At 39.1% G+C, this 14356-nt stretch overlaps 1 protein-coding gene across 3 annotated transcripts in view; it reads right to left on the reverse strand.

Moving 5' to 3' along the window:
* LOC102234339 (histone-lysine N-methyltransferase SETD1A) overlaps positions 1–14356 on the reverse strand; it is a 31378-nt gene that overhangs the window by 7423 nt on the left and 9599 nt on the right. For all 3 annotated transcript variants that reach the window (XM_023348923.1, XM_023348924.1, XM_014475293.2), the window contains exons 8-17: positions 12487–13488; positions 10563–10730; positions 10241–10325; positions 10018–10154; positions 8541–8577; positions 8283–8475; positions 7282–7325; positions 5715–6967; positions 3904–4258; positions 3056–3237 (exon numbers count right to left, since the gene is read on the reverse strand). In XM_023348923.1, the coding sequence (XP_023204691.1) occupies positions 3056–3237; positions 3904–4258; positions 5715–6967; positions 7282–7325; positions 8283–8475; positions 8541–8577; positions 10018–10154; positions 10241–10325; positions 10563–10730; positions 12487–13488 (3456 nt within the window). The remainder of the gene's footprint in view (positions 1–3055; positions 3238–3903; positions 4259–5714; positions 6968–7281; positions 7326–8282; positions 8476–8540; positions 8578–10017; positions 10155–10240; positions 10326–10562; positions 10731–12486; positions 13489–14356) is intronic.

Here is a 14356-nt window from a genome sequence, read left to right on the forward strand (position 1 = left end):
CGAGAAACACAAACCTCAATGTCGGCTTTGTCACAACAATGCCATGCAGACTATTGAGTAACTGTGGTCACAAGAAAAACTTTAAAACCACCTTAAATGCACACAAAAGAGACTGTAGCGTTACATAACTTCACTGTACAGCTTCCTAATTGCCTATAAAGTATAATAGTTTTCCCCAACAAAACAAAATGTTTTTCCTCTGGTTACAGTGAGTCATAGTGGGAATCAGAAGAGGACTTCCACGCAAACATGACGAATAACAGAACCGGTCCAAACATTTTACATGCTGGATCTCTTCCTCAGTTTCGTGTTTGTAACAAAAAGCAGAAAAAGTCCTGCCTTGAATCGGTGATTGTGCTTCAAATGGAAGAGGAAAAAGTGGTTCATGTTTGGCTTGATATGTAGGAAAATGACAACATGGAGGTAAAAATATGAATGGAAAAAGCCTAAAAAGACTTTTATTGAAGAAAAAAATCATTAAAACCATTTATAAATGGTCTTATGTTGGGAAATCCAATGATTTAAGGATGATTTGAACTTTTATCATTACATAAAAAACAAAAACATGAGCTTTCTTTAAAATAAAAACATCAGATATCTACGTTCAGATGTTCTTTTTGCAAACAAAAAGTGTAACTTCATCAGAAAGGTTTAGAAAAACATTTTGTCACATTATCTGGAACAACTTTCAAAATTCAGAGGAAACCAAAAAACAAATGTGCAACCTGAATAAGCAGATTAGCACGCTGCTTCAAAATGAGGCTGGCTTTAAAAGTTAACTCAATTATTTTTGTTTTTTAGCTCAATAATTGTTCACATTTATTTTTAAAAATCTGTTTTAGACCAGGATGCACTAAAGCAACAATGTAGAAACAAGTCATGTTTCTTATTATGTTTTAGAAGCAAAGCTCACTTTATAAAGAAAGAGGATCTTCTGTGGGTCTCTGAGAGGGAAATGTTTTTGGTTTGGATTAAGAATGTGGCCAACATGCAAAAAAATTCCAAAAAACTGAATCTTGTTTACTAGAAAAACCAGAAATATTAACATATTAATGTAAAAGAATACTGGAAATGTCTTTAAAACAAGAAAAATTACTGCACAAGGGAGAAATTATAGCCATTTATTACACAACCGAGGACGCCTGGTTTTATTTTTAGCTTCATAATTAATCCTCTGTTAGTGTTGAAGAGAAGCAGTGGCTTAAAATATTTAGTTTTGTTTTGATGTGATCTAAAGAGGAAGCAATCGCAACTTTGAAGGTGGAAACAAAGTGAGAAATGACACAGGATGCATTGTGAAAGCGCTTTTTCAATAGGCTTGAAGTGGAACTGAAACAATGAATCGTGATTAATCGGATTATTGTGATTAATCTGATCAAATTAATAATGATTAATCAATTGTGTAAATAATTGCAAACTAATTCAGTAATCGATTAATCATTTACTGGAGCACACAGACTCAAAAAGAGGGCGATCCACACACTCAGGGCTGTAATTAAGCCAAAACTGCACAAAATACATTTTGCATCTAAGATGAAATAAAAATAAAACCTTTGTAAAAAAAAAAGTTCTACCCAAAACTCAAGTGACGTAGTTTTAGCTTCACCTGGTTTAAAAATAACTCCACGTAGCAGATTGGTTCCCAAAAGCAATTTTTCTTTTACACATTACTGATGAAAACCTCTGCAGCTGAGCCTCAGAAGATTCGTCATTTTTGAGAGAAACATCCGTTTCCTCTCTTCTTGTAATTCAAGAAAAGGTAACAAATGAGTTAATTTTAAAGTGATTTAACAGACTTGGGTCATTTTCTTTTCCACCGCTTCTGATAGTCACCACTTATGGTCTTTGCTATAAATATTTTGGGTCAAGCTGCACATATTTCTGCTTCTGAAAACTGTTTTTATACCGTGATTATGAAAGCAACAGAACATTTAAATCGCTTTGAGCAGTAAATATTCAGAGCTTGGAATATTGCTTGTAAAATAACACCATAATTTCATTTTTTTTTCCTTTCTAAATATAACCCAGCGTTTCTGCCGCGGAAATGTAATCGATTCCATGCAAACCACAGAGAAATGTTGATCCTGATCTCTCAGGCTTGTATTGTTAAACGGGAATCAAATGTTTGCCTTTAGCCACCATGTTTTATTATTTATAGCAATCAAACTTCCTCAACTTACAGCAAACAAAGCAAATTAGGACTAAATTAACTTTGAAGCATCTTGAATGTTTGCAGTTGAGTCGATTAAATCGGCGCCTTCAAATTCAGACGGCCATCAATCTTTTAACGCCTCTCGCCAGATCTGTTCTTCTCTAATTTTCAACTCAGCTTTCATTTGGATGTTCATGCCAGCTCTTGTTTTATGACCGAAGAAATATTGCTAAATAATAACAGTCTTTTGGATCCAATCCTGATCTGGAGATACTGAAACTTTTATTTCTTTCTGGCCTAATTCATTGTCAAACTTGTCTAAACAAAAAGTCTTCTGCAACTCTTCCAATTAATTTAAATTTCCGAGTGTGTTTTTATGTTGTGGTTTTGTACTAGAGGGCTTTAATTTAAAAATTATTGGTATTATGTTAAAGAACCTGACAGAACAGATAAGAGTCTCCGTTTAAAATTATATGTTTCTCTTAATTTTAAATTAATTTCTGGTTAATAATCAGATTTATTGTTTGCTTTTAGAGAATTTATCTTGTTGTGAAGCGCTTTATGACACTTATCTTAAAAGAACCAGCCAGAAAACTAAAAGTTTTTACAGTTAAGTGCTTTTTAAAAAACTTTAATAAATCTTATTGGTACAGACTTTGCTTTTGCAGGGAAATTATTTGAGTTTAAGAAGAAGCAAATATTTCTTTTCAACTTGTTTTTGACCTTTTTACTCATGTTGGCCAAATGTTTTTACAATCACCCACATCAAATTATTATATGCAAAAACACACCAACCTAATTTAAAATTGGTTCTTAAGTGGAAATTTAAGAAAGCCTTTCAAAAACATAAAAAAATACATAAAAAGTTAAAAGGTTTGTTGTTGTTGGGACATAAAAACTCACCGAGCTGTCGACGTTTTCGACTTCCCGTATGACCTGCTCAGGCAGGTCCAGGTCCAGGTAGACGTCCTTCTCCTTGCGGCTGATGGCGTAGTAGCCTTCGCTCCTGGCGCATCCCGTCACATGCTCCCGCAGCTGGCCGTCCGCGCTCTTCTTTTTACGCCGGGGGTTCGGCAAATTGGTTAGTGCAGGTCAGAGGTCAAGGGCAACGAGAAACAGGTCCACTTCGACAATCGATTTAATCATTGGTACCTCCTGGCCAAAACTGTCAAAAGTTAAAAGTAATTGAGGGACACAAAAGATAGTTTTTCTTTTTGTTTGTTCATTTTTAGCTAAGTTTGTAAAGAAGTCTAAATCCATAGAAAAGAAAAAACCTGGAGAAAACCGTCAGCAAAAAATATAAGTGAAAAACGAGAAATCAACTCGTTAGATCGAGAAAACCAGCAGACAAAAGTAAATGCAAAAAAATTTAAATTAACTTGTTAACTGAAGAAAATAATTGAGAAAAAAATAAATGCGTAAAATGAGAAATCAACTCATCATCTTGAGAAAACGGACATCGTAGTTTTGTGATAACATAAATCTCTCGTTATAAAGAGAAATCAAAAGTAATTAAGACCCCTCTGGGTTTCCGTAGAAAAGCAGTAAAAACTTCACTAAGATTTTATTTTTTAACTGGATCAACCTCAAATCTTGAGCTGGAGAAACAAGCTTCTGTCATTTTTGTATGAGGGCCGAATAAAATAACAAAGAGGGCTGGAAATGGCCCCCGTGCCGCACTTTGGACACCTTCATGTTTCTGCCCTGAATAGCCAATTCTAAGTCAAAGAGAGGCCAGTTAAAAAGGATATCAGTGTGGTTGACCCAGTGGGTGTCGTTGAGCCAGTCAGAGCTGTGGTCGTCCTGCAGCAGCTTCTCGTACGTCTTCTTCAGGAAGCTCAAGTCTTCCCCGTCCAGACCCGAGTTCCAGATGTCATACAGGATGGTCATTTGCTCAAACTCGCTGCGGTTTTCAAACTTTAAAAGTAGCGGCTCAGGCGCCGGCCTAGGTTTGGGCCAGCGCTGCGACGACGTTACCCCGGCCTCCTGCAGAAAGAGACGCTCGCTCTTCCTCATTCCTTCAGCTACTTCGTTCTCAGTGTCCGAACTGGAAAGTTCTCCAGACTCCAGCTCCTCCACGTCAACATCTTCCTCAAAGTCTGATTCCTGCAGGGAAAAAGGCTCATTGTTGGTAACATCGTACCATATTGTAAATATTTAAGATGAACAAATGAATACAAAGTCAGAACCAGAAGGGATCCGCGCCATCTTGGTAGGCAAGCGCAGAACAAAGCATAGATGCACCATTGCTTAGAGACCAACAAAAACAGACATATCGACACTCTCGAAAAATGTGGAAGAGAAAAAAACAAGAAAATCGCTTTGTACGTCATTTTGTAAAGGACGTACAAACTCTTTGTGTGAATAACAAGATTCCGGTGACTGGCAGAGTAAGTACATGTAGTAACAAACACAAACACTTTTTAAATACACACGCAGTTAGTTTCAAAAAACTTAGCACCAACTAGTGGCATGGCGAGGGCATTACACCTGTTCGATGTGTACTGTTACTGTGTAAACAAAGATTGTAATTAGAACGTCTTCATGTAAATGTGTTAACAGAAACGGAACAAAAAATCTATTTTCGTTGTATCATTGTCATGTAAACGGGGCCTGAGTTAGTTGATTCCATACAACTTGCTTGAAAATATAACTGATTGCAGTAACTGAACAGTTTAGGAATATACTGTAAGTCCTACTTTTTCTGTGGCTGGTTTCCTAAAGAAGAGCATTACAAATATTTTTCAAGACCAGTATTGGAGTTCGAGTCGCTATTATTACCATAACAAAGTAATATAACGATTGTCCCACAACTTAGGGGACAAAACCGTAAGTCTGTTCTTTTCCAGTGGAAAAAACCTGCGTGGCGTAACGAGAAATGACAAAGCAAATATGTTGCCATGACGTCAACCGACTGTGGGTTTTAAAACAAAGGCAACGTCACTGCTGTTTAACCTATGTAGAAACCACACACCTCCAGCTTCCTCTGCTTCGTACCAAACTGCTTCTTCTGCTTTTTGGTGAAACTTTTTCTGACTTCAGTTCTGGACTCACTTTAATCTGAGAATTCTGACTTTAATCTGAGAATTCTGACTTTAATCCCAGAATTCTGATTTTAATCCCAGAATTCTGATTTTAATCCCAGAATTCTGACTTTAATCCCAGAATTCTGATTTTAATCCCAGAATTCTGACTTTAATCCCAGAATTCTGACTTTAATCCCAGAATTCTGACTTTAATCCCAGAATTCTGATTTTAATCCCAGAATTCTGACTTTAATCCCAGAATTCTGATTTTAATCCCAGAATTCTGACTTTAATCCCAGAATTCTGATTTTAATCCCAGAATTCTGACTTTAATCCCAGAATTCTGACTCTTTCATCAGAATTTTTAATCCCAGAATTTTTATATTATTCTGAAAATTCTGACTAATCAGAGAATTCTGATTTTAGTTTGGGAATTCTGACTTTTAAAAAAATCAGAATTCACACTTTAATCTGAAAACTCTGACTCAAACCCCAGAGTTGTGACTTTAATCCCAGAAGGTGCTGACGCCACCCACCTCCAGCTTCCTCTTCCTTTGCTTCTTGCCGAGCGGCTCCTTCTGCTTTTTCGTGCGATGTGGCTCCAGGTTCTCCTTGTCTTTCCTCTTCCTCTTCTCGCTCTTGTCCTGGTCGACCTCCAAGCCTTTGCCGACGTAATTCTTCCTCTTTGGTGACGGAGACACCGGCGCCATCTGTCTGTTATCATCAGAGTCGCCCAGATCTCCCACCGGGGAGAAGTATTCGCCTTTGTCTCCTCTGGGCGGCGCTGCCTCCCCGATAACCTCCTCTGGCGCCTCCAGGACTCCAGAGATGGAGTTGAGGTCCGCCGACACCAAAACGGACGCGTCCTGCCTGGCGGTGGGTTTCCTGGCGCCGGACGCCACGGTGGCGGCGGCGAGCGCCGGAGGTTTGCAGTAGTTGTGCTCCAGAAGTACGACGACGACGCCGGGGCTCATCATCAGAGCCAGCGACTCCAGGGAGAACGGGTCGCCCTCCATCTTCTGCTCCTCAGCCTCGTCCGACGTCTCCGTCTCCTCCGAGTCCCCAGCTTCCGGGTCCATTTTCAGCGCCACGTCCGCCAGCACCGACAGGTCCGCGCCGGCCAGCTGCAGAAGGCTGGACGCACCGACCTGCTCCCTGATCCTCAGCCGCTGCTCGCCGTCCTCCTCGTCCTCCTCATCCTCCCTGACGGCGTGACACACGCTGGGCGTCCGGGTCCGGCCTCTGGACCGCTTGTTGCCCGGAGCCGCAGCAGGGGCTTCCTCGAACGCCATGCGACACATCGAGGCGTGGTCCAGCGGCAGGTTCTGAACGGTGCGGCACACCATGACAGGAGCGGCGGCGGGTCGGAGTGAGTCTTTGCTCGCGACCCGCTTGCCGGGGGATTTCGGGGAGGGAGCCAGGGGCGTCTTCTTGGACTCCTCGGGGTCCTGGTTCCGGCTCGGCGGCGGGACGATGAGCGCGTTGCCTTCGCCGGGTTTCGAGGCGAAGGGAAGCAGCTGGATGCTGTGAGCGGGTCGGCAGGAAGGCGGCGGCGTGAGAGCGATGGGGGAGTCCAGAGGCTTGTCGGCGGTGGGCGGAGCCTCGCTTCCCGGTTGCGTTGGCGACGGAGCTGGAAGCAGGGGTTTGCTGTCGTTCTCGTCTGTGGAGAAGGAAACAGTCTTCCTGCGTTTCTTCAAAGGAGGAACGAAAGCGTTTGGAGACGAAGGGCGAGGGCCGAGTGGAGACAAAGGAGCCGCCGGGATATCGGCCTTGATTTCCTTAGAAACACCTAAAGGAGAAACAGATTAGAGAAGATTATGCAAATATATAACTCAGAGACTGAATGAGAGAACCAGATTTACAGTGAAAGTTTATTCTGACTTTTAGTTTTTAAATCAAACTTTCAATTTTAATGTGAGATTTATGACTTTAATCCCAACTGCACCTCTTGGATCAAAGGGATCCAAATCCAAATAGACCTCAGACCCTGAGGTTTTGTTTTCCAAATCTTAAGTGAAATCAAAGGTATTTCTGACTTTTATTTTTAATTTGCCCCCGGTTTTGGAGGCTTAAGAAAAACAAGATAAAAAAACGCTGACCCACCTTTTTTGATGTCGACCTTCGGAACAGCACCTGCAACAATATGCCTGAGAAAAACAGAAGAAAAAATAATTTGAGCAGGAAATAAAGACTGAATAGTTATCAAAACTATTTAACCCAACATATTTCTATTTCATATCCCACTGCATATAAAATTATTTTAAAATATTCCCTGATTTACGCAGATAAATTGTCAGATTATTCCTGTCACAATAACAAATTTTGCTGGATAATAAACTGCTCCAGAAGTTATTGTGATAAGTGATAATATTGTTGTTTTGAGACATTTTCAAATAGCATAATAAGTTCACCCTCTTAAAGATAAATAAACTGATTTCTAGTCCACATTTTACCCTGGAATTGGAAGATATTTTAAATATATCAAATAAAATAACTGAAATAGGCCCGTCACAATATAAAATTGTACTGGACGATATATCGTCAGAGAAGCGATAAATGATAATATTGTTGTTTTAAGACTATTTTCAAGTAATATAGTGGTAATAATGGCACAATAATGCAGAAACACTTTCTCTAAGATCAATAAACTTTGATTTCTAAAGAACATTTAACACAAACATAAATGAATGAAAAATAAATTAAATATACAAAATAACAGAAACAACAAATAAAATGACTGAAGACGTTTACCATCCAGTTTATGGTAGAAACAGAGAGAAGAGAAAAATGATGAATAATGCAAATGGAAATTATCAAGCTTTGTTTTAAATTATCAGGCGATTAATTGATTTATCGCTTCCTGCAACAGGCTTATGTCAGACAACACCCCCAGCTGGAAAATATCGATTTGAACATTTTGGACCAAAATAAATTAATCTCCTAAGCGGTTTTACTTGAATATTTACTTATTTGTTTTGGAATTTAGCAAACAGGATTAATATTGTTGATCCTTATTAACCTGAAACAGGAGAAATTTCATCTGATTTGAACTTCAGACAGTGGGAAATAAACTGTATATATCTTTTTTTAAAAACACAACATGCCTGTCATCCTCTTTCTCAGTTGTGCTGTCCATTGTTGACTCATCCATGGAGTCCGGACCGGCACTTTCCACTAGCTCCCCTTCCTCCTCCTCCTCGTCCTCAGAAGAGGATGAAGAGGAGGACGCCGAAGAGGAAGAACCTTCAGAGGACGAAGACAGGCTCTCATCATCGCTGTCACTACTGAGGCCGTCATCTATAAGAGAAAACAAAGTTAGTGAACTGGTTTCTTCATTGAAAGTAGAAAAATAAACATTTTACCATCTGATTCCTTTTCACTTTCCACTTCTTCGTCCTCCTGCGGACAAAAGGAAAACATTATAAGTGAAATGCTGCCATCTAGCGAAAAACAGAAATTACTCCTAAAACGATTAAGTTGGGCTGAAACTAATGATTATTTTAGGAATCAATTGTTCTGACGATTAATCGGATAGAAAAATTGGCTCATTCATACATATTTCCTTTAACCAGAAGCCTCTTTTATACAAATATTAAAAGCATGCAAAAAAAATTTCTATTTTAAATAAGAAAATAAACATTTTATTGCCTAAAACGCAGTAACAAAACAATCCTTCAGTGAATTCTTGATCATTTGTAGCTAAGGCTGTATCTGCAGCTGAAACAAATAATTTTAATATCAGCATGTTCAAAGCTCCAAACTTTCTGCTCAATCTATCGTCAATACAGAGTAAAACCAATCTGCTGAATATTTTCTTTAATTAACTGGTTAATAATTGTAGAGATAAGATTTGAAAGGACAAATTGAACCAGGTGAAGATAAAATTATGCCGCTTGACGAGTTCAGGGTGGGATTTATTTTAATCTTAAATGCAAAATGTATAAAATTTTTGGATGTTTTTGGCTTAATTACTACATTGAATGTGTTGAGTCTGTATAATCCAGTTAACAATTAATGAAGAACTAAATTAGTTGACAATTATTTCAATAATTGATTAATCACAATTAATCTGATTAATTGCTTTAGTCATAATAGTTTTGGACATTTTGTATTAATTACTGCTCTACCTGCGTTGTTCTTTCAACAAATTTTTATTTGAGTTTGCATACTCCAGTTAACGATTAATCTAATACTAAATTATTTGACGACTATTTCAATAATTGATTAATCGCAATGAATCATTTGATCCCTGAAAGATTTTGTTCGTTTTTTTCTTAATTACAACTCTGAATATGTTCTGTCAGCAAATAACCGTTTTGTTGAGTTTATATACTCCAGTTAATGGTTAATTGATAACTACATTAGTTCACAATTATTTCAATAATTGATTAATCACAATTAATCAGATTAATCATTTCAGTCATAATATTTTTGTACATCTTTGACTTAGCTCTGATTATGTTCTTCCTTCAGTAAATGGCTGAAGGAAGATGAGTCTATACACTCCAGTTAATGATTAATCGATTACTAAATTAGCTGACAATTATTTTAATAATCAGTTTATCACAATTAATCGCTTCAGCCCTAAAATATTTTTTACTTAATATGCTTTATCTTAATTATTTATCAGTGTGTTATTGTCTCAGAAAATTGCCTTTTTTGAGTCCATATACTCCATTTAATAAATAATTGTTTACTGAATTAGTTGACAATTACTTGAAAAATCGATTAATCGTTTCAGTCCTATCTGGATAATTACATTCAGTTATTTTCTTCAGCTCAAAATACACCAGTCTAATTAGAAATATGTGTTTCAGAAGCAATAAAAGTGTCTCCTACCTTCTCGCTCGATGAGCCGTCGGATGTTTCCTCTCCTTCACTGTCAAGCTCCCAGGGTTTACGACTTCTTGGCTTCTTTTTCCTCCTCTTGTTGTCCCGATCAGCTGCATGCCTGTCTGCCTCTGGCATTCTCCCAGCTGAGAACCAGACATCAATTTAAGAGTTAATTCCTTTCTATCGATTAATTTAAACCCCTCTTTCTAAAGCGACAACATCAACAAACCTTCATCATCTTCATCTGGAGGAGTTGAAGGCCGAGGCCTCTTTAAGTCTCCCTCTTTGAACTCCTGAGGTTCTTTCCTTTTCACCTGCACCGTTGAACATCAACATGATTTGTTAATCGTGAAAACAAAAGTCAATGACTGTTATAGTTGCAGCTAAGCTTTACGGTTGTATTTAATAGCACACAATCTAAACATTAAATGAGAATATCTAAAATTAGGAAACAGCTTGGTCTTTTCTAAGAAATAACACTTAAAACTGGCAAAAACCTTCAAGCAACAGATGTGGATCATTTAAAATGTAAAGAATTATGATATTTTTACCTTGAATGAAGGTAATCGCAGCGCTCCACGAAGAGAAAACCCCTCCACGCCCCCACTTTTTGCCCAATCTACAAGTGACATCAGAGGCTCTCGAGGACGGTTGACCTTTTCCTCTTTCTTTTCATCGTCCCGTAAGGCAGACACTCCCCTAACCATCGTCTGGAAAGGCTGAGAAACAATTACAGTTTAAAATCCCAAATGGCTTCAATTAGGTTGTCAATCAAGCAAAACGGGCTGAGCTTTCCACATGTTGATGTTAGAAGGATTTTTGGGTCCAGACGCATATTTTGCTACAACTAATGAAGTTGTTCACTAAATGAATTATCTGTTGTTGCAGCTTAGGCAATAAAATGTTTATTTTCTTATTTTTAAAAGGTATTAAAGTATTTCTTTGAATATTTAATGCTTTTCTAACATTACATAAAAAGATTTACGAGAAAACCTTTTTAGAAAGTGACAATATTTTTTATCCGATTAATAGCCGGAACAATCTATAGAATAACCGATTACTCAAATAACTGTTAATTGCAGCCTTAATTTCATTTACCTACTAGGGAATTTTTTTATTTAAAAAATTCATTGATTTGTTTACTTGCATGTAATAATGTATTTCTAATAGTGTATAAATAAACTGGTTTATTGAAAAATTTGCAGAAGGTGTAAATTTTTATCTGATTAATTGATTAATTGTCAGAATAATCGATTAGAAAAATAATTGTTGGTTGCAGCCCTAAACTTTTGATAACTTGAATTTTGTGATGGAAGTATTTACCATTCAGCTTCTATGCATCATCAATCTAGAACAAACATCCAGAAAACTGCAAAACAACAGCTGGAACACTGAGTCTCTTTAAATCAAGACCAAAATCCTGCCTGTCCAAAGTTGATTTTGACCCATAATAATTAGAAAAATGACTAATATGTATGATGATTCTGATGATGACACTTGACAAATTGTAATGTCTGCTACTGGTTTCACAATTGATGACCATGGCCCCCCTGTCCAGGATCCCGCCTCAATCTTCCTGATGGAGAGCGAAAAGCTGCTCGCTGACAATGACTGCCATTGGTTTTAGCTGATAAGTTATCAATTAAGTGCTAAATCTTAAATGTACACCTGTTATCTAAAACAAAAAGGGACGCAGTGCTTTGCTACTAATTGTGAACACTACGCCAACTAGATACGGTCAGGAAAAGTTTTAATTAAAAAAACAACAACGAGAGACGAAGTAGGTCAGTTATGCTAGCCTGACTTTGACAACCATAACATGTAGATGTGCTGCAGAATTCTGTATTTTGGTTCAGTTACAAAATAAATAAAAATAGGTGACCTAAATAACCAACTCTGACAGATCATCAGCAGAGCTTTAATTAGCTAATCTACCACCATGTTGTTATATTAGCAAATAGCAGAAGTAGCTAATCTACCACAACGATCACTTATTAATAGTCACAAAATAAACATCAAGCCTGAAAACATAAAACTGTAGCAGACTGAACGTTCTGTTCTTTGTGTGGGAAATGTTTCAGTGTTTTTTGGTGTTGAGTCATGAAACACAAAGTGACACTGTTGTCAGTTGCTATGGCAACGATTCTGCGTGTAGCGTAGCCGACACGGAGCGAGGAAAAAAGTGGCTTTGAATCGTTCAACGTTTTTTCTGTGTTAATTTTCTCTTTGCTGGGGCGCACTGCACCAAGTTAATAATACCTACATCTCCAGGTTTCATGTAGTTAATTATTTCACCGCAGCTTGTGACGGCGTGGAAAAACATCGCCTTTTTGCCCTCCATTATTCTGAGCACATTTGAAATTTCCAAACATAACATACAGCGTGTCAAAATGATGCGTTTATGATGTTTTCATGATGTAAAGCACTTTGAAATGTACTACAGAAATAAAGTTGATTGATTAATTGAGTGGTTACCTTGGCCTTGGTCTCCTTCCTGTCCCACCACTCATCAAAAGTGGCGAAGGCGACATTCTCCACCATTTTGCGGTTCAGGTCCCGCTGCACGATGTTCTTCATCTCCTGGATCAAAGAGGCCAGCACCATCTGAACCGTCGCTTCATGCGGATTCTCCGCCATCATGGGCAATGCCTCCCCAGAGGCGCTGTACTCGTCTCCCTCCCCAGTCAGCATGGTGCCGTAGCCGGGCGGTGGCAAGTAGGACTGGAAGTGAGGCGGTAAGACGTGCGGCGGCCACCCAGAGTGCGGAGGTGGGATGCTGTGGTGTGGAGGTGGTGGTATTTGAGTGCTGTGGGGTTCATGGTAGGGGTATGACATATGGGGTGGCATGTATCTGTGGTCCTGGTCATAGTGAGCCCCCGCCCCATTGCCCTCTTGGTCCATGTAGGGGTGGTGCGTGTGAGGCGGCGGGATAGAGTGAAGATGGTACGATGCGTAGTCTCCAGTCGCAGCCTCGCTCGGCCCTGCCGTGCCATTGGACGACGACAAACGCATCTGATGCAGGCGGCTTAGCATGTGGGTTTGCATTTGGAACGACATCGGGGCTCCACCGCTGTACTGGTTCATCAGCTCCATGGAGGTGGCGTAATCGTACATGTGGTGAGGCATCGGGGGAGGATACTCGGGGTGTAGCTCCATGTGAGGAAGAGGTGGAATCCCAGGCGGAGGCGGTGGCTGAAGGGAGTAGCCGGGTGGAGGAGGGGGCGGTAAATGGGGCGGGTAGGAAGGAATCGGCGGGTGCATCGACGTCCCAAAGTGCTGTGAGGAATCAGAGATGGGGGGCGGAGAGGATGAGGGGTCTGCCGGCTGTGAGAGTCCGGCGGCGGCGGCTTGTGAGGATGACGGTGTTGATCCTGAGGCGACTGTTGGCTGGTGAGTCGTGACGGTCGTTATGGTGGTCGTTTCCTCGGCGTCGTCGTCTGAGATCTCCATGTCTTCGCCAGAAGAATGAGGAGACGCCTGACAAAACACAGAGGTTAAAGTTCAAGGAACCACCAACTCTTCCACTTAAACAGAGAAAAAAGTAAGGGTGCACCGATAAATTATTCCTTAATTTTGGGAGATTGGTGATCGGTCGATACTTACTTCTCTACCTCAGCAAATGTCTAAAAATCAACCACTGGTCTCAACTGCTCTAGAGAGAGAGAGGCTCACCTCTATTGGTGGAATAACCTCTTAGTTTTCTCAGTGTAAGTTAGGGGTGTCCAAAGTGTGGCCCGTGGGCCGTTTGTGGCACTCGATGTGATTTTGTGCAGGACACAAATGGCAGCTCAAAGTTGGATTCTGATTTAGTTAATCAAATCTTAAGAGTGAAATGTCCACAGAGAAATTCTTCTAAATATGCAAATTACAACACAAAGTACTCATTTAATTAAATTTCATTAAGCAGAACCACAAATTATTTAACTATTTATTTTTCCTCCGGGATTAAAGAAGCAATTTTTAATTGAATTTGAAACATTCAGCAACTTTTAATAAAGAGCAGACTTTGTTGCACCTTTTAGAAAAGTTTTTGAAGAATGGGCGACCTGCTAAGAATATACACAAAAAATTCAAAGATCATAGAAAAACCATCAACATTTAAGATATTGTTTGTATTTTTTATTTTGTTTTATTAAATAAGGCAAACATTCTCAATCTACAATCACCTACATCTTGCTTTCTGTGGAAATCACACTTGTTTTATTTTATTAAACTATTATTATTATTAGATGTGCAGATATAAATATAACTTTACTTTTCTTTCTACAATTTTTGAAAAATCTCTTTCTTGTGGCCCTCAGTTACTTTCTACTTGCCAGTTTTGGCCCAGGAGGTAAAAAGTTTG

This window comes from Xiphophorus maculatus, chromosome 16 (assembly GCF_002775205.1).
Source record: "Xiphophorus maculatus strain JP 163 A chromosome 16, X_maculatus-5.0-male, whole genome shotgun sequence".
Lineage (NCBI taxonomy): Eukaryota > Metazoa > Chordata > Actinopteri > Cyprinodontiformes > Poeciliidae > Xiphophorus > Xiphophorus maculatus.